We start from the raw sequence: 20660 nt of genomic DNA on the forward strand, positions 1-20660 counted from the left end.
TGCCTCCATTTTTACTACAGAAAGGTTGTCTGGCTCCACCATGACATTAACAGGATTTTGCACGTCACAGAAAAGCGAGTGGCTTGCTAGGCCAATTAAATCCAAACATGAACACAGTATGAAGTTCAGTACCTTGTTTCCCTTAGTACTAAAAGGAGAGAACCATGCATGTAAATTGCTGCATCACCTAACCTAGAAACATAGCACTACAAGACAGAAATGTACCAAGTGTATTTCTTGCAAGTTACAAGTGAAAATGGCCTCAAGTCGTGCAAGGGCAGGTTTAGACTGAATATAAGAAAAAAAATTTTTACTGAAAGGGTTGGCAGGCCTTGGGACAGTACTTAGGGACATAGTACTTAGACCACCAAGTGGTGGACTTGATGATGTTAAAAGGTCTTTTCCAACCAAGAATTATTATTTTTGCATAAAATCAAAGAATAAACAGTAACACCCCACCACTCTAGCAAGGCACAAAAAAAAAAAAAAAAAAGTTTATCAGAGAATGGTACGCTATGAAAATACTTTAAAACCAAGCATAAGTTACTTTCAAATGCCAATACACATTGTAAGCATCTCTTTTATTTGTTGTAATATAAAGAAGCATACATCATTCAGTTCAAATGGTACACTAACAAAAAAGATCAATTCAGACATCCATGAACATGTCACAACAGGATTCATTACATTTTGCTCTGCTGGTATTGCACTTGGAATGGTTTTGAAGTAAGGCACAGTAAAAACAAAGTCATTTAGTGCTTCTACAGCAGATGTCTCTTTTTAAACACATGCTACATGACATAAAAGTACTTCTAGCTTATGTATATACACACACAGGGAAAAAGAAAAAAGCATGCACTAGAGGATTCCGATTTCAACATCTTGTTTCATAATATACAAATAAAGTAGTTTAAAGATGTAAACAAATTGCATGCACATAAACTAGAGCAAAATCTTTAATACAGTATCTGAAAGCTATTATGCTTAAATAAAAAAATATAACTTATTAGTACTCAGGTTTATGTGCCATTTTTGTCCTGTATAGATTAAAAGTTTGGGATGGGGGCAGGGATTTATATGTGGGCAGGGAGGTTTTTCCTGGATTTGCCTTTGTTTTTATTTTTTATTTTTGCTATACACATTGGCAGCAGTACATTGGTAAGACAGACAAATATGGCTTTTGCAAAACAATGCATAATGAAAACATGAGAAAGCACAACTGCATTTGGGGTCCAGTATCCTGGTATTTTCCAGTCAACAACAAAACAAAACAAATCAATATGATCTACACTTTGAACTGGGAAAGCTATGCATTCCAAAAGACCTTTCTAAAGACATTTAAACTCTACAAAAAGAGACACTTTGTTAAGTGTAAACTCTTAAAAACTAAACACAGACAAATCTGAATCACTCAAGCTTCGCTTTCCACTTCCAATGCTACTGAACAGGTCTCTCCCAAGGCTGCGACAGCTGAAGTGCTATTAGATTGTCTTTAGAGTTAACTAGATGCCAGGAGCACATTTGCTTATTTTTAAACAAGTACATTAGAAATTAAGTAAATTAACTGCATAATTTTTTTGTTTTACTTTATCTTTGGCATAGGACACGCCAGTTTTCAAATTAAATACAGGACACGTACCACTCTACATTTCAACACACTATGCTGAAAAGGCACATTTGCTGCTTCCTGGGTGGCAAGGGAAGACTTTATTTTGCAAGAGGCACGGTGTTTAGTGCAACATTCTTTCCCCATCCCCCTAAGAGTGTTTAGTTAGACCAGGTACAGTTCTACATAGCGGCTTCCCAGGAGCTCTCCGTTTTTCTCAGCCACTGCTTTCTTAGCTAGATCCAGGCTTGGAAAAGTCACCAATGCCTCTCCACTGGGCTGGCCACTAAAGTTGTAAAGCACAAGGATGGAATCTGCGTGGAGCTGCAATGGTACAAGAAGACAACAGGAAAAAAAAAACAAACAAACAAAAAAAACTATTGAAACCACAGACCACACCTGGAAATAATTTTTTGATGTTGTACATATGGTTCACTCTGCTCCTGTCTCTATGGTAAGATGATTCTGGATGTAAGAACAGAAAGAGGAAAAGGGACTGAAGATTAAAAGCTTGAGTTGGAGAACAGCATCAGCTCTTATTCTGCTTTTGTGCTGAACAGAATGTTGTAGACATACTTCCATGCAAAGATTTTGCTACAGAGATGTAATTTGGATTAAAGGCTGACAGGAAAAGAAAGGCTTAGATGTTAATAAAAGGTAAATGGAGTAAGGAAGTCCAGGCATTCAGTGAATAATTCTTGTAGTGTGTGGGTTACTGGCCTAATGACAAAGACTGTAAGGCATATGAGTACATGTTTAGGAAAAAAATTATGGATCAGAGTTCTGCTTTGGGAGGATGAGCTGAACTTCACACAGGTATACAGGTCAAGAAAGTTTGGTAAAATGAAGCAAAGTTGTAGGCAGTCCAAATGAAGTATTTTATTTGTAACAAGGCTAAAAAAAAGCATCATAAATTAGACTATTCAGTCACTGGAGTCTGTTTACTGGAGTGCATTTGCCCTTGTGATTTCTTAAAAGGCAGCTTCAAAATATCAAACTAAACAGACATCTGTCTGCCCTGTGGTATCCCACCCATTTCTCTCTCACAACATGCTGGAAGTCCTTCCAAGCTAAGTTCACAAACCCTATTTTTTGGGTTTCAGAAATGAATCTCCATGAAATTTCAAAACGAAAGGTTGAAGGATCAAAAAGCTCAGTGTGCAAGACTAGTCTGCCAGAGAAAACAGTGTCAGACAAAAAGTACTGTCTATACTGAAAAACCAACCAGTTTTATGAGTGTTAACCCAATTCAAGTTCATGTGACATATGTCCCCATGATTTTATAAAAAGGTTGAATATTTTAAGAGTTTCAATCTTTTGTAGAATTTATACATGCCTGCTATACTGCAAGAAATATCACACTTCAGTTACTACCAGCAAGCAGCAGTTCCTGATCAGCTTTACAATCAACCATATTAAAAACAATAGAAGTACATGCTAGACCTTTGCTTGTCCAAACAGTTAAAAGGCAGTAAAAGTATTAAAAAGGCATAAGCAACGGTACACTTTAAAAACTAAAAGCATGTCTAAAGGAGTTAGTATAGGTTCTTCCCAAAGAACTCAAGTTGGTCAAGAAATAGCATGCAGAGAGCAATTCAGAAGACAAATAAAACATCATGTTTGAAGCCCAGTTCACGTTTGGAAGCTTGGTTTATTTCTGAATAACACTGTGCTCAAAGAGAAAGATGTACACATGTTGAGCATGTGAGAAAAAAGATGGTATGCTCTAAACCATCTCTTTGCTATTAATCCATATGGGATCAAGTATCTGTTTGATACTACTGTGGTTGGCTTAGAATTCAGGATGAGCTACTTCATTAACTACTTTCTTAGCAAAGACTGTTTTCATCTCATACATAGCAGAGCCCTGTTGCTGATCTCCTTTTCCAGTTAATCTGGATAAAACAAGAGAGCCAAACAGATTGTCCAAGCTTACATAAATATGTACATGCTCAGAATAATCATGGGTGTTTTTCTGTACACCACCAGATCATGCAGCTTCTAATCCATCTTCTCCTTAGCAGATCTAACAGTATCAGGAGAAACCAACTGGAAAACAACTGAGTTGTTGGTGATTATGTGAAGGTAACTTTACCTGTGAAGGTACTTCTGTCAAGGTACAGTATTTGATTGCCACTTTTTGTAATGAAAGTTTTGTGAGTTTTTTTTGTGGTTTTGTGGGGGTTTTTTGGTGTGTGGGGTTTTTTTTTGTTTTGTTTCCCCAGGACAAAAAAAATGTAGTCATTAATCAGTAGTGTTTTGAATGGAAAACAGTACTATTTAGGAGCCACAAACTTAAGTCACAAAAAAATTCTGTTACGAATTAGGTGCTACACTTAACAAATATATTTAGTTGCATTAGAAAGCCACTATGCCAAAGAAACATCTTTTAAAAACCATAATGGTTCACATTGCATCAGGGACAACAAAAACAGATAAATTAATCTCTAGACAGCTATGTGATATCGAAAACAGAAAAAGCCAGAGGTTTGGGGATTTTTGCAGATGCATTTCTGTGCACTTTGTAGCCGTACCAAGAAAAAAGAAATCTACTGCTTGCTAAAGATAAAATTTTGGATTGAAAGCTTTGCATGAGAAACAAACCCTTCCAGAGATTTAACACACCATCTGAGCAAAACAAGGCAATCATGCTACCTCCACCACTGCTATCCAAGCAACTACAGATCACAACTGACCTATTTCTTTGGGTTATCTGATTTTTTAACAGGACAAAAGCAGAAAGGTTAAAGCAAGGGTCCTAATGCAATCTAAGCAGCGACAAAAGCCATAAGCAAAAACCTCTGCACCATCAAGCCCTTCTTTCCCTTCCCATTCACAGTTTCTGTCAAGTCACATCTTACCTTCTTCAGAAGTTACAAAGAGTTACAAACAGACCCACTCTTTCGGTGCTTGTAACACACTCCTTGCTTGATCGCTCAGCTGAATAAGGCCATTGTAGTCATCAGGTGCATACTACAGTACAAGTGTGATATATGATAATCAGCAAGAGAAGGAACAGTTCTGGTACAGCAAGCCACACAGATGATCATTTGCAACCATAATTAAGAGCATCAGCTATAACAACTGGCAGGAGACAGTGAATTTCACAGATACTATATTTATGCAAGCTAAGAAAAAAGCCAACCCACATTAACCGAATCACCAGTTGTAGAATAGATTTAAAGTAAACAAATATGGGGAATGTACCAAACTATGTATCTGAACTGTTCCTTATCAAGGAAAGGAAATAGTTCAGACCATGAAATGCTCTTTTTTTCCTTCCATTCATGAGACAGCCATCAAGTACCAAACTCGCTTGCATAATCATACTCCAGTAATGGCTCTTGCTGGGAGAGCTGAGCATCTTCCAGCATTCATACTGAAGTGGGGGATCAGAAAAGGTGTTTGGATCCCATTCAGATCTTTTATGCAGTCATGGAAATAAACTACAGCTTCTCTAGGGTAGTATGATAAACACTTCATCTGCATGTAACACTTGAATTACACTGACTACACGTCAGTGTAGTTAAAGAAAAACAATGTCCTGGCATGCATGCACTTAAAAGATCAAATAGCATTTTTACTTGTACAGCATGTTTCCATAAAGGAAAAAGAAATAAACTATACAGTGTAACTGCATCATTACAGGTTTGCTGTAGAAGAAGATTAAAATAAAAGGACTGTATAGTACAATCACACCAATAAATTCAGATTAAGAACAACCCACTTGTGGATCATTGCAAAGAAATATTTGAGAACATGAATCTGAACAGCAATCATGCATCATGTTGGAGGGCCTGATACAAACGTGAAATCTGTAATAGATCTCGGGCAATACAAATCACCATTTTGTATCTACCTCAATCTTTCCAAAATTACACACCCTGGAGAGGGGCTGACCACATTTGCACATGCTACAAAGACTACTGGAGTGACTCTCATAATTCGTAAGAAAAATTGGTTAACATAACCCAAATTATAGAATCTTCTTTCCATGACAAGAAGTTTTCCTGTCTGCCCTGCAATGGCTGGTTTGCATTAACATTTTTGAGGACTGTCAACTGCACACAATGTAGACACTCTATGTTGTCTTCCTTTGATATTTCTATAACTCAGGAAGTCTCCTGCCAGCTTAGGGAGAAAAAGGTATTACTTTTGGGCATACAGGACATGTTGTATCCATTCAAAGTGAAGTTGAAAAGAAAAAAAAAACCCCAAACAAAAACCCAAAACCATCACAGTATCCACCTTCCACAGAGAACAATAGCCAAGAGACCAGAGAACATAAAAGAAAAGAACATCCCAGAATTTTCACTACTGGATTCTAGCCACATCCACATCTAGACCCATGCCATTAAGTATAAGACAAACATAAGAAGTATTTTCTAGATAGTCTCTGCCAGGGCAACCAGACCATGCAAATATTAGACTTATCAGTTCCCAGACCTGCCCTTGAGAAAAAGCTATGAAATTTAAGTTTACTCTTTGGAAGGAATGTCTCAAGATAGTACATACATTTTAGATTATCAGTAGATGTACAGTAGGTAAAGGTCTCTTGGGAGGGACAGTGCTTTAAAGGTTATACTTGAAATGCATAAACAATGAGGAAAAACGTGGAAGTAACTACTAATCACAAGATAGATAGGTAAGATACTGGAGTTAATTAAGTTGTGGAAGAGTGAATTATTCCAACTTACAGATGTCAAAAAATAGCACTGCAAACCAAGCTAGGAATTAAAGTAATAAAGTAGAGGAATCCTTATTCCCTGTGAATGAAATGGAAACTAACCTAACTTAACTTGCCTGAGGAAGTGCATGATCATGAATACTTCTGATTCTGTCTGCATTTCAGAGACTCGTAAGAACAAAACCACACAGGCACATAGGATAAATAGTGCAAAGCCAAGGGTAAACCTATAAACTCATTATTCAAAATGGAAACAGCTTTGCTAGCTTCATCTGCAATGCAGCAGGCCAAATTCTGCTTTCACTTAGGTTTGAAAAATATCACATAGTACTTTAACCCCCTAGTATAACCTGTTGCAAGTTCACTGAGCTAGATTTTTGTAGTTTGTTTCCTATATAAATGCTGAGATAATACAAAACTTCATGATGCATTTTCAAATACTTACTTTTAACACCCAATTAACTGGTAAGAAGTTACCAAAACCTGCAATGTTACCCCTTGAATTAAGGTGAAATAAAATTAAAAGCAGACTTCAGTGCTAGTGCCTCCATTACCCTCCTCTTATGCCACTTATCTCATGTCCAACTTCCTTGCTTGAACAAAAACAGAGCCTCTCTCCTCAGAGCTGCTGTGTTGTCCCCTTCTTTCTTTTGAGTTCACAACTCCTGGGGAGTGGGACTTCCCTTCCAAAAGGTTCTGTGATTCTTTGGGACCCAGGGGCTTCCACCTGCTCTAAGTATGTCAGAAGCTGCATTAAAATATAGTGGTCTGTTGGAATTATGAGGAAGCAATCCTACTTTTTAAGTTAGTACTTAAGCCACAAAATGCAATTTCTCTAAGTTTCCCTTCACCTCATCCTATTAAACAGGATACTCTCACATGCTCACAGATTATGAACAGGGCAGACCTGTTTCCTAGAATGACTGCAGGACAGTGCAGAAATTAATTCAGACAATAAAGCATTTTCTCTTTTCCCTTTGAAGCAGACATCAAGAAGTCTATCTTAGTGTAATAAGGAAGAACAGGTCAAACAGCATTTTTAAATTAAGAGCTCCAATAGGAAAGTAAGACTCAGATGTTAAGGACCTCAATATATGGGTCTCAGCATATACTCTAGTGCTATACTGACTTCTTCCAGTGATCAGAGACAGGAGCTAGGATCAAGATAGATGGAAACTACGGAAACAAAGTATAGAGTAAGGTTAGCATTTAGAACCTAAACTAGGAGAAGGAAGCAAAATAAAATCTTTGGCAGTGGTTACTAAATGAGATGCTGGGGTCAACAGTTAGCTCCAAGGCAGGCTGCAACAATATGCTGAAACAAATACACTGAAACAAAAGCCACAACCAATTAAAACAGAGATTGCACTGAATAGCAAAGAGTGGTGTTTCCCATTTCCTACATTCTTATCTCCCCTGTGACAGTGAGGACTTCTAAAGCTCAAAACATGTTAATAATGGCAAAATGATGTTTCCTGAAGGACATGTTGCTCCTTTACAGAATAAGCAGTTTACCTTACAAGAGTAAGGTAAACACCTTTCTATGTATTAACAGTTGAAATACCAGAGATATCTTAACTCATGTATATTAAATAACATTGTAATATTAAATAAAATATTGCAATAGACTACAGTAGTAAATGACATGTATATTAAATAACACTAATTTCTCTTTTCTAAAGAACATGGCCATTTCTGACCAATGATTACCTCCAGGATGGTACAATCTCCCAGACTACATCCACTGCTTAAAGTAGTGCAAAGCTGTTTAAGATGATCAGGAATCAGATACAAGCTGGCTAATGAAAAGGTAGTATGCTAAACTTTCTTCTTGTACATGCATTTTATCTTTTTCTTCAAGCTAGATTATTTCTTTCAGAAATACCTGCTACACTGAAGAGAATGGGACTGACCTTGTCCCTTCACAGACTGCACAGATTTAACCAGGTCACTAACCACCAAGTCATTGATTTCCATATAATTTTTGCATTTACTGCAGTGGACATTCAAACATCAGTCTAAAGCAGTATATGCAAGGCAATCTGGGGCTGGGGGGGGGGGGAACATTGCTAAAAAACAAGATTAAAATTGGAAAGTATGACCCAACTGTGGAAAAAAAACCAAGGGGAAATGAAACATAATACTACTTCCCCCTGGGAAAGGAAAACATCATAGGCCACTTCAGCCTTGCAGCTGCTATTCTAGCCTAAATTACCAATAAACTCTATCAGAGAACAGTTCCCAAAGAGAAGAAATCCAGCTCTCAGACTTTGCAAAAACAAGTCTAGATATATTAAGTCTGGAATGCAGCATCTGACTTGATGACAATGCTAATGAAGTATATTAATGGTACCTTAAGGGTGCCAATACAAGCAGCAGTAACCACTTGAATGCTCTGTGAAACAGACATCAAGACATCACCCAAATGTTTTTTGGAAGAGATTGTGAAATATGTAATGCCTGCTCCCAAATAAAGAGCTTGAAAATGTTGCCACTTTAGTTTCTTGCCTCAAGCACAGGAGGCAACAGACAAAACCAGTAACCATTAATTCAGTAGACCCAGTGAATTAGTCTCTCAGATGCTTTCTCCACACAGACATATCCCAGGTGGAAAACAGACCTTGGAATAAAGCAAAACAAACAGCAAACAATAATATTTATATTGCCAGGTGACTCCAAATACCAGTAAGTGGGAATTCTTCCTTCCCTTCCCTAGTAAGAAGGTGCTATGCCTAGAACTGGCACACAGAGGACAGGGGTATCCCTCTCATGCCAGAGCATCAAATTTCAAAAGGAGCCGATAGGAAACAGAGAATACTTCTTTGTTAAAGCATGCATTTCAGAGAAAAAAAAGCTAATCCCTAGAAAGTCAGTAACAATGGAACCTGCTGTCCTGATTCAAGAGAAAAATGTTGTTAATGCTCTTGGAATTTAACCATCCATCCACTTCCCTTTGTTTCCTTATTACTGTTTCAAGCAAAAGCCACCCTCCTCCCTCCCCAACAATGAGCCTTGAATTATGGGTCTCTGAAGACTTGGAGGATTACTATACTGCAAAAGCTCTATTCAGGTGCAGCTAAAAGGCACCTAAAGCTCAGTATGGGCTTAAAGAATATTTATTTTAACCTTCTCTTAAATAAAAACACATACACGAGCCCATTCGTTTCCATCCTAGTCTTTTTCAGCAAATTCAAGAGACTTTATTTAAAGCTGAGATGGTGATCATGGTTCCCAAATCTTACTCTTCTCCTAGTTTATTTTATTACTAGTTCTGAATGGAACATCCCACTACACTTCTACACAACTTACCAAAAGAGCAAGTCTGCTTTCTAAGAACAGAATCATAGAATCAGCCAGGTTGGAAAGGACCTCTGAGATCAAGTCCAACCCTTGATCCACTACTGCCATGGTTACCAGACCATGGCACTGAGTGCCACATCAGTCTCTTTTTTATAAACCTCCAGGGACAGAGAATCCACCACCTCCCTGGGCAGCCCATTCCAATGCCTGATCACCCTCTCTGTAAAGAATTCCTTCCTAATATCCAACCTAAACCTCCCCTGGCAGAGCTTAAGCCCATACCCTCTTGTCTTACTGAGAGCTGCTTGAGAGCAGAGCCTGACCCCCTCCTGGCTCCAACCTCCTTTCAGGGAGTTGTAGAGAGTGATGAGGTCTCCCCTGAGCCTCCTCTTCTCCAGACTAAACCACCAGATCTTTTTCAGGCAGACATGAGTTCATTTTATGTTCATGCCAGCCTCCAAGAAACTAGGCAACTTCTACTGAAGCTGAATCCCAGCTAAGAGAACAGTTGTGAACTAGCTTTTGGTCAGCTAAGACCATGGGCACAGTTAAATTGCATCTACTTGTACATAAACCAAATTCTTGTCAGAATACAAAGTCTGTCAGTGTTAGCAATAAAACTGTGTCCTCATAAGAAGAAAAACAGATTAGGTCTTTATTCAGAGACTGGACATATTTTTCATTGATAGTGGTTAAAGAAATGCTTCTGTCACACACAAACAGCTTCACATAAATCCATCACCTAACTGCTCCACCTGTTCCTTCCTTATTTACTTGATTTCTCTCACTGCCTCTACAACTGTACAGAGCAGTGGCCTAAAATGACACTGAGAAGTCTGCTGCATGTAGTTACTATTTTTGCACTACTTCATCAAACATTTCCCCCATAAGATCTGACATATGAAATATTTTTCTTGATTCTAGAAGGGTCTCTTAACAATCATATACTATTTAAATTATAAGGGAAGTTTCTTTTAACAATCCACAGATGCCTTTCTTCAACATAAGGCCCAGCTGAGCAGCTGATGTTTTAGCACCTCTCAGAGCAACCACTGTCATCCAATTGTCCTAAATTGTATGGTGGGGGGCTTTGTTGTACTTTGGGTTGTTTGGCCTTTTGTGGTTGCTTTTTAAGGTATCCTTTAGCTATTTATCAAGTATATGAGAAGTCAAATCAATGGTCCTGTTGCATTGCAATACAATAAAAAAACAAAACCAAAAGAGGTGATGGGGAAATCTGCAAGATATACTACTACACAGTTTTTAAAAAACTGTTTCATGCAAGATACATTAAACTATGCAAAGTGGAAAGAATTTTCAACAAGAAAAACAGGAAGGCAGAACTACAAGAACAAATCGAGCTTCTCAACCACTAAACAAGAGGCTAGTGGTGATAAAACTACACAAAATTTAAAATATCTGCAGATATTTACACTACTTATTACTAGAAGCATGTACTGATGATGAGACCAGCTTGCTGAAGCCCATAATAAGCAAAATCTGTCCCTTAAGAGGCAGGTCTGGTATGAAAGGTGCTTTCACTTTAGCAACAAGTGCACACATGCAATATACAGAGCCCATGAAGACTGAAGAAGAAAAGAGAAGAAAGAACTAAAACTTAAAACCTCTTCTTTTCAGACAAAAGGCATACAAAGACAAAAATCACTCTTCAATCTCAACATCTCCAGTCTGGCTCCCAGAATACCAACACTGAAGCCTACTGAATACTAACACCAATTAGTTATACAGTGATTGAAACCATTCCCAAACTACTGACAATGATTAGGGGCTCACTTTATAAATGAGAAGCAGCATCGTGCATTAAATCCTTGGGCAGCAGCAGAAAAAGAAAAAAAAAATACTGTGAGGAGAGAGGAAAGGGGAAGAAAACAGAAAAAAATTTTAAGTAATGCTCCAGAGCCATAGCATTGTCCCAAGACAGTAAGCCACCACCTCTTTTTTCCCTCTGAAGGAATGAGCAATTATAAAACTAGCATTACCACATGCGGGGTCCCAAGAACAATTCAAAATAATTCCTTGGCTCCTTTATAAGATACTGAACCCGATCTCATTTGGACAACATCTTCTAAAGAAATCAAAAAGGTGATCATTTAAATAACAGTGACTGATGATGACAGGTGCTTGCAGCAGCAGAATATGTAGTTTTCACCTTGTCACAAAAAATTCTATTAATTTGAAACATTTAATTGTGCAACACAAACACTATGAACTGCTGTCCAAATGCAGAAACAAGGCAAAGGGCAAATTCAGCTTTAGACCCAAAGTCCAGATTCACTAAACTGGAGATATAGTTGAAGACAGAGCTACCAGACATTGTCCCTGACACGTTCCATGCACTGACATCTTCAGGTCACATTTTTCAAAGGTGTGCTTACACTTCCAGCTGAATTTCCATTTAGAAAATAAACTTCCTCACTTAAGGCTTTAATACACCGACCATTAATCCACCAATACCCACATTCAGTTAAAAAAAAAAAAAGAAAAAGAGAGAGAAAGAAAAAAGGTCAAGCATCAATAGCTAATCAACAGACGAACGACTACTACTGTTTGTCTCAAAATCATGGAAGTAATTGAAATTAGTTTGAACTCTGGAAATATCTGTTGAAGAAAAGGTCCTAAAATACAAGGAAGCTTAGTTTTCTTTTAATTTTTGTCAAAGTCCACTCACTTTATAAGCTAACCTTCAAATATTTCCACTGAAAAAAAAAGTATGCAAAACCACTTTCAAACATAAATGTAACATTTGAAAAGAAGCCACAACAGGTAGAGTACTGTATTTTCCAAAGACTCAAAAATATACATTTAAGCATCTGTTCTCAGTCTACATTAATTTACATAGCAGACATCTGCCTCTACAAATTAAAGCCCATTGCTGTCCTTTAAGAATCTTAAGGACAAAAAGAATGAAAGAGAAATCATATCATGCCCAAATGTTTCATATTAACATCTGCAATGCATTACAAAGAATCCATCTGCATCTTATCCTTTAGCAACACCACTGTTATCCAACTTAGAGATTTCTGAATGATTAACATAAAAAATATCTGTTGTCTTTTAACTTGATCAGTAGTTTAAAACCCACCAAGACATTTTTAAGTCAGGGCTTCTGAGTAGTACTAAAAATGCAGATTAGGATCTGTGCAAGTGCTGTTATCCACAGAAGTCAAATACTCACCAGAATATAACACCTTTCCTTTTAGCAAACATGATGAAAAAAACAAGGATACATATAAAATATGCTCCAAGGTGAAAGACAGACATGAAAAGACCCATTCCATGAATTCAAGTAAATGCTGCAGGAGAAATCGTTTATACACGGTACCTTTTCTTTTTTAATGTTCCTCAGGAAAATGTTTATATGTGTCTGCTCACTGATAAAGTATTGTATTGTATCAGCACATACTGTATGAAGTTATATAGAATGTTTGCCATTAGTATAAAATGGTTTGGAAAATAGTTTCTCTTTAGTTTGCAGTGCAATGCAGTTTTAATTGAAAATATTTGTGCCTGTAACCAAAATAATTAGTTCTTGTGTGTTTGACAGAGGCATCTGTTTCTATCCTTCTGCAAGTCACCAGACCTACAACACAGCCTTTTTTACCAGAAATTTGCTCTCAGCAGACTTTAACACTTAAGTCTTGAAGGTCAAAGACTGATCCCTACCTAAAGCTCCAACCAAAAATCTGCCAGTTCTGAAAGCTTTTGGCAGCCCTCCCCTTCCTCTGGAAGCCTGACTAGCACTGGAGCTCTGCACTTTCTCCCTTTCCAAACTCAAACCATAGCCCCAGATACTAAATCACTGTTTTCAAATTAGGATGCATATTATATAAGAAATAATGCAAGTTGTATATTACACTTCAGTCTGCCCATTAAATATACAACACTGAACTTGCACCCTTGTTCAGCAATTTCCAAAGGCACTCATCTGCTCAGTTTGATCCCCACTGATCATTACTCTGAGATACAAATACAGAATCAAGGAGAGGGACTGCATACTAACCTGGTACCCCTGGAAGAAACTGAGTATCTCCTTCATTCCTGTGTTATATGGCAAGCCCTGCATACGGACCAATGCTCCAGGCTGGGGCAGAATCGGAGTGTGGGTGGCAGTGGCAGCAGCAGCTACAGCTCCAGGAGGAGCTGCAATATACCCCACTGTGGTAGGGGATACTGGAGGACTGAAAGAGAAACAGGAGCAGAATTGTTACAAAACCAAAGCACTGGTTTTCACACTCAGAATAGACAAAGTTTAAACCGAAAGTGTAAATTTGGGAATAAGCCCCAAAATGACAAAGATGAGCGGGCCTGATGTGAACTGCTTTGTGGATTTCATTTCTCCTCAGCATCTGATAATTTGTATTTAGAGAAAGTGGAGAGAGGAAAATAGGTAATATTTGAAGTCAAGGAGTGGCATTTGTTATTTTACAGTGGAGGAAAAAAAGAACAGCTGTTCAATGACTTGTTCTAAGATTGTTAATAAAACCATAAAGAAAAAAAGTGGAAGTATCACAGTACAAAAAAGCAAGCAGAGGCCCAAATCTGGCAATTCTGTCACAAAACAGTGCGGGAGGTAGCATCTCTGGTCAGGGCCTGTACAGCAATTTACCAGGTATTAAGGCTAGTGTCACAAGCCTAGGAACTATCAATGAACATTCTACAGAACCAAAGAGAGATACTGTCTGTGGGAAGGGAAAAGATGGAGGTCTGTTCAACTGACATATGTAAAGTGTCCTTCAGTCTCACTGATATAAGGAAATCAAACCAAGGACCCATTTATGATGATTCTTTCAGTATGGAAAGAGTATTTTAAGTACAAGAACAACCTAAGGGATGAGGGTAGAGGCACATATTGGCACAGCTCCCCATTCGGCCTAGAAATAGCACCTCCTTGATGACATTGCCCCAGTGCCAAAACCACAGTTAAATATTAGACCAACATTATCATGAGATGCAAACAGAAACTACAGAAAAGCTGAGCTTCATTACAAGGCCACAGAGAATCAGTTAAAATGGCTACTGCCTCTGCTTGATGAACATCAAGTTCCCAGGATTATCATCACCAGAAGTGCATCTTCCAAGAGCTCTTCACAGGTCACTGCACAGCTGCCTGCTCCACTGAAATGAAATACCAAGAAAAGCAGCAAAAAGACCAGTGTTACCTGGGATAGTAAGCTGTGTAATTCATGTAAAGCTGAGCAGCCTGAGCTGGGTAGTAGGTAACAGCTGGAGGAGCAGCAGCAGAGGCCTGGGGAGTCCTGGTGGTTGGCAAGAGGGCTTGTGGCTGGTAAAGTGCTGCCTCAGCTGGGATCACAGCTGCTGTCTGGAAAGCAGCATAAGCTGGTGGAGAGAGACCTGAAACAAAATCAGGGCACAGCAACAAGAAGCAATCAGAATGGAGATCTCTGCTATAGGAAAGAAGTTATTAATTCCAACGTGATCAATACCATCTGGACATGATTAATGAACACTTCTGCAAAGACTGCTCTCTAGCCTCTCCCCTGGAGACCCCTGCTACATCAGCATGAGTGACAACTGGGGCATTTTTTTGAGAGCTCTTATTGCTGAGCAGCCTTGTCTATATGTAAATGGAAAGTCAGGAACTTCAGTTATTGAAAGAAAGCATAAAGCCATGTGCATAGAGAAAGCAGGCGTGCACACCAACAAACTCTGTTCTTTCTAACAGAAGGTGTACTCTGTGGGACTAAAGTACCATAATATTAGCTACACATGGGCATCCACAACTGCTGACTGTGAGTCTTCATGTATAACCCTCCTGAGACTTGAAAAAGTATTTTTAGGATATGGAAAAAAGAATATCCTACTATGATGACTAGTCCAATGCATTTTGATGAACAAACACCTGATTTGTATGGAAACATTAAGCTTGGCTTGGTGTGCAAATTAGTTTTTTTATATACTATATTTGGCAACTTTTTACTCTTGCAAGTTCACATGTGCTTGGTGACTTGGAAGTGAGACTAGTTAGAATGGTAAAGTTCCATCATAGTTCCACACTAAGGTGCACTGCAACCTTAAATAAAATAAAAAAATTTAAAAATCCAATTTCACCACTCTATGGTTTGTTAGCATATTATCTCAGTGGATGTTTCCTTTCAAAAATAAGCCCATAGAGTACCTTCTCAATGCTCTAAAGGCAAGATAGCAAGAGCATTCATTGTCAGCTAGAATACAGAATCTCTCCCCTTTTTAAAAAAAACCTCTAATTCAAAGTAGGTTTCACTAAAGGCAAGTCTATTGCAGAGCTCAGAAGAACAGTACACCATAAAAAGCAAAGTGTGCAACAATTTCTCTGGCAAGGCCTTGCTGCCCTCTACTCACCACCGAAAATACAATATAAATGCCTCTGATCAGTCCCATTATTGCCCAAAGGGAACAATTCCAATCTCAGCATGAATACACATGGATGATTATTGATCATGGCAAAACCCAAGTCAAAAGGTGAAAGGCCACAAAGCTTCAGCACCTACCACATATCAGCCTTTAGCAGCAGAGAGCAGAAGAATTGGAGACTTACATGGTAACTTACATGGCGGTGGGGATAAGCCACTACGATTTAAAGTGCCACCCATTAAAACAAAGTTCATCTCCTCTCCTGAACACTGGAATACTTCCACATATCGGTCCTTCATCATTTTTTTGTGACATTTTTGAGCCACCATAAAGGCTTTGTCAGCAGATTTCATTTGGATAAAAGCATCACCTGATGGTCGTCCCTAGTGGAAGGGGGGAATAATCATGTCTATGTGTTATTAAAACATCCGGAGCATAAGAAATGCAGAAAGTACCAAGATCAAATATCTATTAAAAGTTTATTCTTTCTCATCATTTATTCTCATTTTCTAACAACAATTACTTTTAGGAGCAGAAAGGGAAGACTCATGTAACCAGCACCCAGTTAACAGAACACTACTTGTGTTTTCTGTAAGAAGAAACAGAGAATAATTTAGCATGGAAACAAAAGTTTAGGGGACCCTAATCCAAATGCTGTTTGAAGCAGGGCTAACTTTACATCAGGCCACTCATGGCCTTCTCCGTTTGAAATCTGAACATCTCTAGGGTTGGAGATTCCACAGCATCTGGGAGAACCTGTTTGAGTGCTTAACTAATTTCTCATTGAGATTTTTTTTTCCCTTCTTTTTTCACTCAGTTGGAATTTTCCTTGATGCACTGTCTCTTATTCTTTTGCTATGAAGCTCTAAGAATAGTCTGGCTTTGCCTTCACTGTAACTACTTTATGTAACAATACAACATCATAAAGCTGTAGACATGCTTTTGTAAAGGCCATAGCTACCTTAAAAATTTGTTTCCAGGTATAATTTTCTACAATTGGACAGACATTGTTCTATGTATATGTTCTATATATAAAATATTATAAATTTCATTAACAAAAAACACACACACGAAAAAATCAAATGCAAGATATGCTATAATACCTCAATATTTCTGTGCCTAATCGAGTTTAAGTAAGGAAAAAATATCACTATGACTATGTCATTAAAATACATTCAAATAAATTTTTAATTATCAACTTCCTTTAAAACCTGAGACTTCTCTGATCAAGTTAGAATTCAGGAAAACCTAATTTTTCCACAAATGCCCATGAAAGAAAACAGCTACCATTGAGCAGAAACCTTGAAGCTGACAGAGGATCTATGTTACCCAAGACATTTCTGTCTTGTGTATTTCCAGCACTTGATTGAAACACCAGGGAATATTTAAGACACTAGAATAAAGCCATCATTAAAATAACAAACTTCATCCTCCTTGGTCTTAGGCATACATACACAGAAAGAAAAGCAACAGTGTATGTAAAAGGGGAAGAGAAGACAGACAAACAGAACACAGTATTTTGCCCAGGTTATTGAAGACCTAAAGCATAGCCAAGAACACGTAAGCTACCCTGACTTCTAACCTCCTTCAACTACTGGAAGTTGGTACTCCCATGTCAAACACTGTTACCTGCTGATTAAGGACCATGTGAACTCCATGGGGCTTGATGTCACCTGTGGCATCTCCCATAAATTCCAGGATGTCATCAATACCAGCAGTGTAAGGCAGACCTCTGAGCCGAATACAGTCACGTATGCTACCCGTGGCAATGGTGTATGGTGGGGGTATGACAGGGATGATAGGAGTTGGGAGAGTGGGAATTAGAGGTGTTGACATGTATCGATTGAGTACCTGTGGGCAAAAAAAGCACATTGAGAGATATTTACACATCAGCTGTCTAAGCACAAACCAGTTATCACGATACTACTTCGCTTATTTAAATAAAACCACTTCCAACATGAGAAAAAACAAAACCAAAAACCTTCTTAAATTATTGTAGACAGTTTCCAGCTGGGCATTTGAAAATTTCAGACTCAGAGGTGAGAGGGAAAGTCTTAAGAATTTAATTTGCTAGACCCTAATAACTGACCTAATATTGTCATGAAAAAAAATGAAAACCAGATTACACTTCATTTTAGAGTACCACCAAAATAAAAGGAACATCTGAAAACTACATTTGTGCTAATAAACCAGTATTTTGTCACATACAGTTCTTCTTAGCGTAAATTAAGAACAGTCATTTTAAAAGAACTGAGACCTGAAATAACTGGGTAAAATAGTGGTGCTGATTCTTTCATAAAGCTTGACTGGTAAAGTGAGGGCCCTTGTTTTTTAACCTGAGCACTCATCTCCAAGTATGGGGCTTCTGGAAGAAGGGAGGAAAAGGAAATAAAAAAAGGGGTAAGAACTATGAATGGATAAAAACCTTGACTCAACATTTTATTCTCTCAACTCATTCCCAAATGACAAAGGAAAAAAATTACTGTTGGGGCCTACTACTGAAAAACATATTTACCGATGATCGTTGTAAGAAAAAACCCAAACAACATTCTACTGAGAGAAGAACCAAAAAAGGTGTTACAAAGCTTTAGTTTTGTCAATAATGATTCAGACTCAAGAGTTTGCCTTTTTCAAGAATTTACTTGTAGCACATTGCAGTTCAGAAACCTTCTCCCTCAGTTGTGTGGAGAATATTGCAAGTACTTTGTACTAACACTCTGTAGATGAGACCTGGCTTTACCTCTTGTAATGACTCAAACAAGCAGCCTGTAGTTCCCTAAAAATGTCATCTCTTGCTCAAGCAGGAAAAAAATTAGGATGTCACCCTGGACAGCTGTCATAGAGGAAGAATTAATGACATAATTGATAGAAAACAAGTTTTATCTAGGTCTTCCTAGCAAAAGTGAGAGCAAAGACTTTTTGGGTTTCTGTGACAGACCAGGGTGTTTCACAATGCACACAACAGATCCTTGGGTTTTCTTATCTCCATATCACAGAACCAAGGGTAAATGACAGATCTAAAACAGTAACTACATTAAGTTTTTACAGCAAGTGGTTATGCAAAGACCAGATCAAACCTCATAAAAGCTCCCTTTTACTTTACAATTCTAAGAAATGTTATAATAAACCACAACTAACAGTGGCAGTAAAAAAATCGATGCTGTGTAATTTTCCATGCCAATCAAGAAGCACATTACTGCCCTTTGTAGAACTTGACATCTTTAATATAACAGATTTCCATAGTTGTCATGGTCATCTGCAATATATTTGCATGCAAGTGTTATAAGAAGTGTTTTAACTGCTTAGAGTTTCAGAGCTACAACCTGTTGGACTTCTGCCGCTGTGCTCCTGAAGAGTTCAATGTAACGTTTCCCAAGTATTTCTTTGTGCTTTTTAAGTGCATTCTGTGCATATTCTTCACAGGAAAATAGCACAAATGCATCTCCTGTGGGCCTGCCATCTGGGTATTTGACAAAGAGAAGTCCCTCTTTCCCTCCTGTGACTGGGCACTCTGGCCCCAGAAAGCCCAAGACATCTTCTTGAGTAGCAGTGAATGGGAGGCCTCTCATCCGGATGATAACTTGGTTCTCCTTAGATAAGAACTGGGCCACTTCATTGGAGGTACCTGGTAGGAAGACAACAACCAATCAGCCAACAACATCACACCAGTCAGTCAGTTCCACAGGACACAGGAATGTCACAGCACTAACGAGCAACACTGCAGGCAAGTAGCTAGCAACAAACCCACATAAGACCTGAAACACTATTAACTTGCAGTAACCTATTTGGAAGTGAACCTCCCTTTCCCTGAAAGGATTTTGCATTTTAATGTAATTGAAGCAAAGATGAGATTAGTGTAAACTTATTCAAGGCACACAGATGCTTCCACTGCAAAGGATCATCTTCTTCTCAGACACCAAGACCTGGCTGTGAACACCACAGCCCAAATTCTCACAGCTCAAATGCAACTACCTGAAGCCAGAACTCGACAGGGTCACGTATTCTTGGAAGCCAAACAGGAAAAACTACTTCATTATCTATTTGTGTCCTTAGCCAAAGTAAAAAAAAAAAAAAAAAAATCAACTAGAACACTCTTATGAAATGTAATAATTACACAGAACTCCAGCATTACTTACCTCCTGCAATTTTTAAGAATTCTTCCCCAGTTGCTTTATAAACCTTAAATTAAAAAAAAAAAAAAATTAAAAAAAAAAAAAAATCACACATGAAAATTACAACATTCAATCTAACACACACACTCTTTATTTTGCTAAAGTATTGCAAAACACAAGTGAGTTTGTTATTATTTAAAATTGCAGCCATAAATATTCAGGTTGCTTTCCACAGATTTGTTTCAAGTCACTGCTTTTTACCTCAATGTATCTGCTACCCATGTGATGTTTATGTCTTTCCAATGCAAGATCTCTCTGTTCAGAATCCACAAACCGAACTAATGCCTCCCCATTTCTTCTTCCTTGAGCATTCAAACAAAGAGCCACACCACCTCTGGAAGGTAAAACCAACAAAAACATATTTGAATACTCAATGCATTCAATAAACAATTGTGGAAGACTGGTAGAGAAATCAGACTTTAACATGAAGATTACACACTGAAAAAGAAACTGATACTATTCAGAATTTTATTTCATTTTTAACAAATTATACTGCATAATCTGCTTCAGTTAGATCCTGGAT

The 20660-nt window shown here is 38.0% G+C and overlaps 1 protein-coding gene across 6 annotated transcripts in view; it reads right to left on the reverse strand.

Moving 5' to 3' along the window:
• Positions 1-562: 562 nt before the first annotated feature.
• ESRP2 (epithelial splicing regulatory protein 2) overlaps positions 563-20660 on the reverse strand; it is a 95264-nt gene continuing 75166 nt past the window's right edge. For 3 of the 6 annotated variants that reach the window (XM_071756979.1, XM_071756978.1, XM_071756982.1), the window contains 9 exons: positions 20339-20471; positions 20102-20144; positions 19289-19590; positions 17595-17816; positions 16150-16348; positions 14774-14966; positions 13615-13792; positions 4468-4579; positions 563-1930 (listed from right to left, as the gene is read on the reverse strand). In XM_071756979.1, coding sequence (XP_071613080.1) covers positions 4490-4579; positions 13615-13792; positions 14774-14966; positions 16150-16348; positions 17595-17816; positions 19289-19590; positions 20102-20144; positions 20339-20471 — 1360 coding nt within the window. In that variant the 3' untranslated portion in view covers positions 563-1930; positions 4468-4489. The remainder of the gene's footprint in view (positions 1931-4467; positions 4580-13614; positions 13793-14773; positions 14967-16149; positions 16349-17594; positions 17817-19288; positions 19591-20101; positions 20145-20338; positions 20472-20660) is intronic. The other 3 variants (XM_071756981.1, XM_071756980.1, XM_071756983.1) reach the window with 2 other exon arrangements.

This window comes from Heliangelus exortis, chromosome 13 (genome assembly GCF_036169615.1).
Source record: "Heliangelus exortis chromosome 13, bHelExo1.hap1, whole genome shotgun sequence".
In the NCBI taxonomy this organism is placed as follows: domain Eukaryota; kingdom Metazoa; phylum Chordata; class Aves; order Apodiformes; family Trochilidae; genus Heliangelus; species Heliangelus exortis.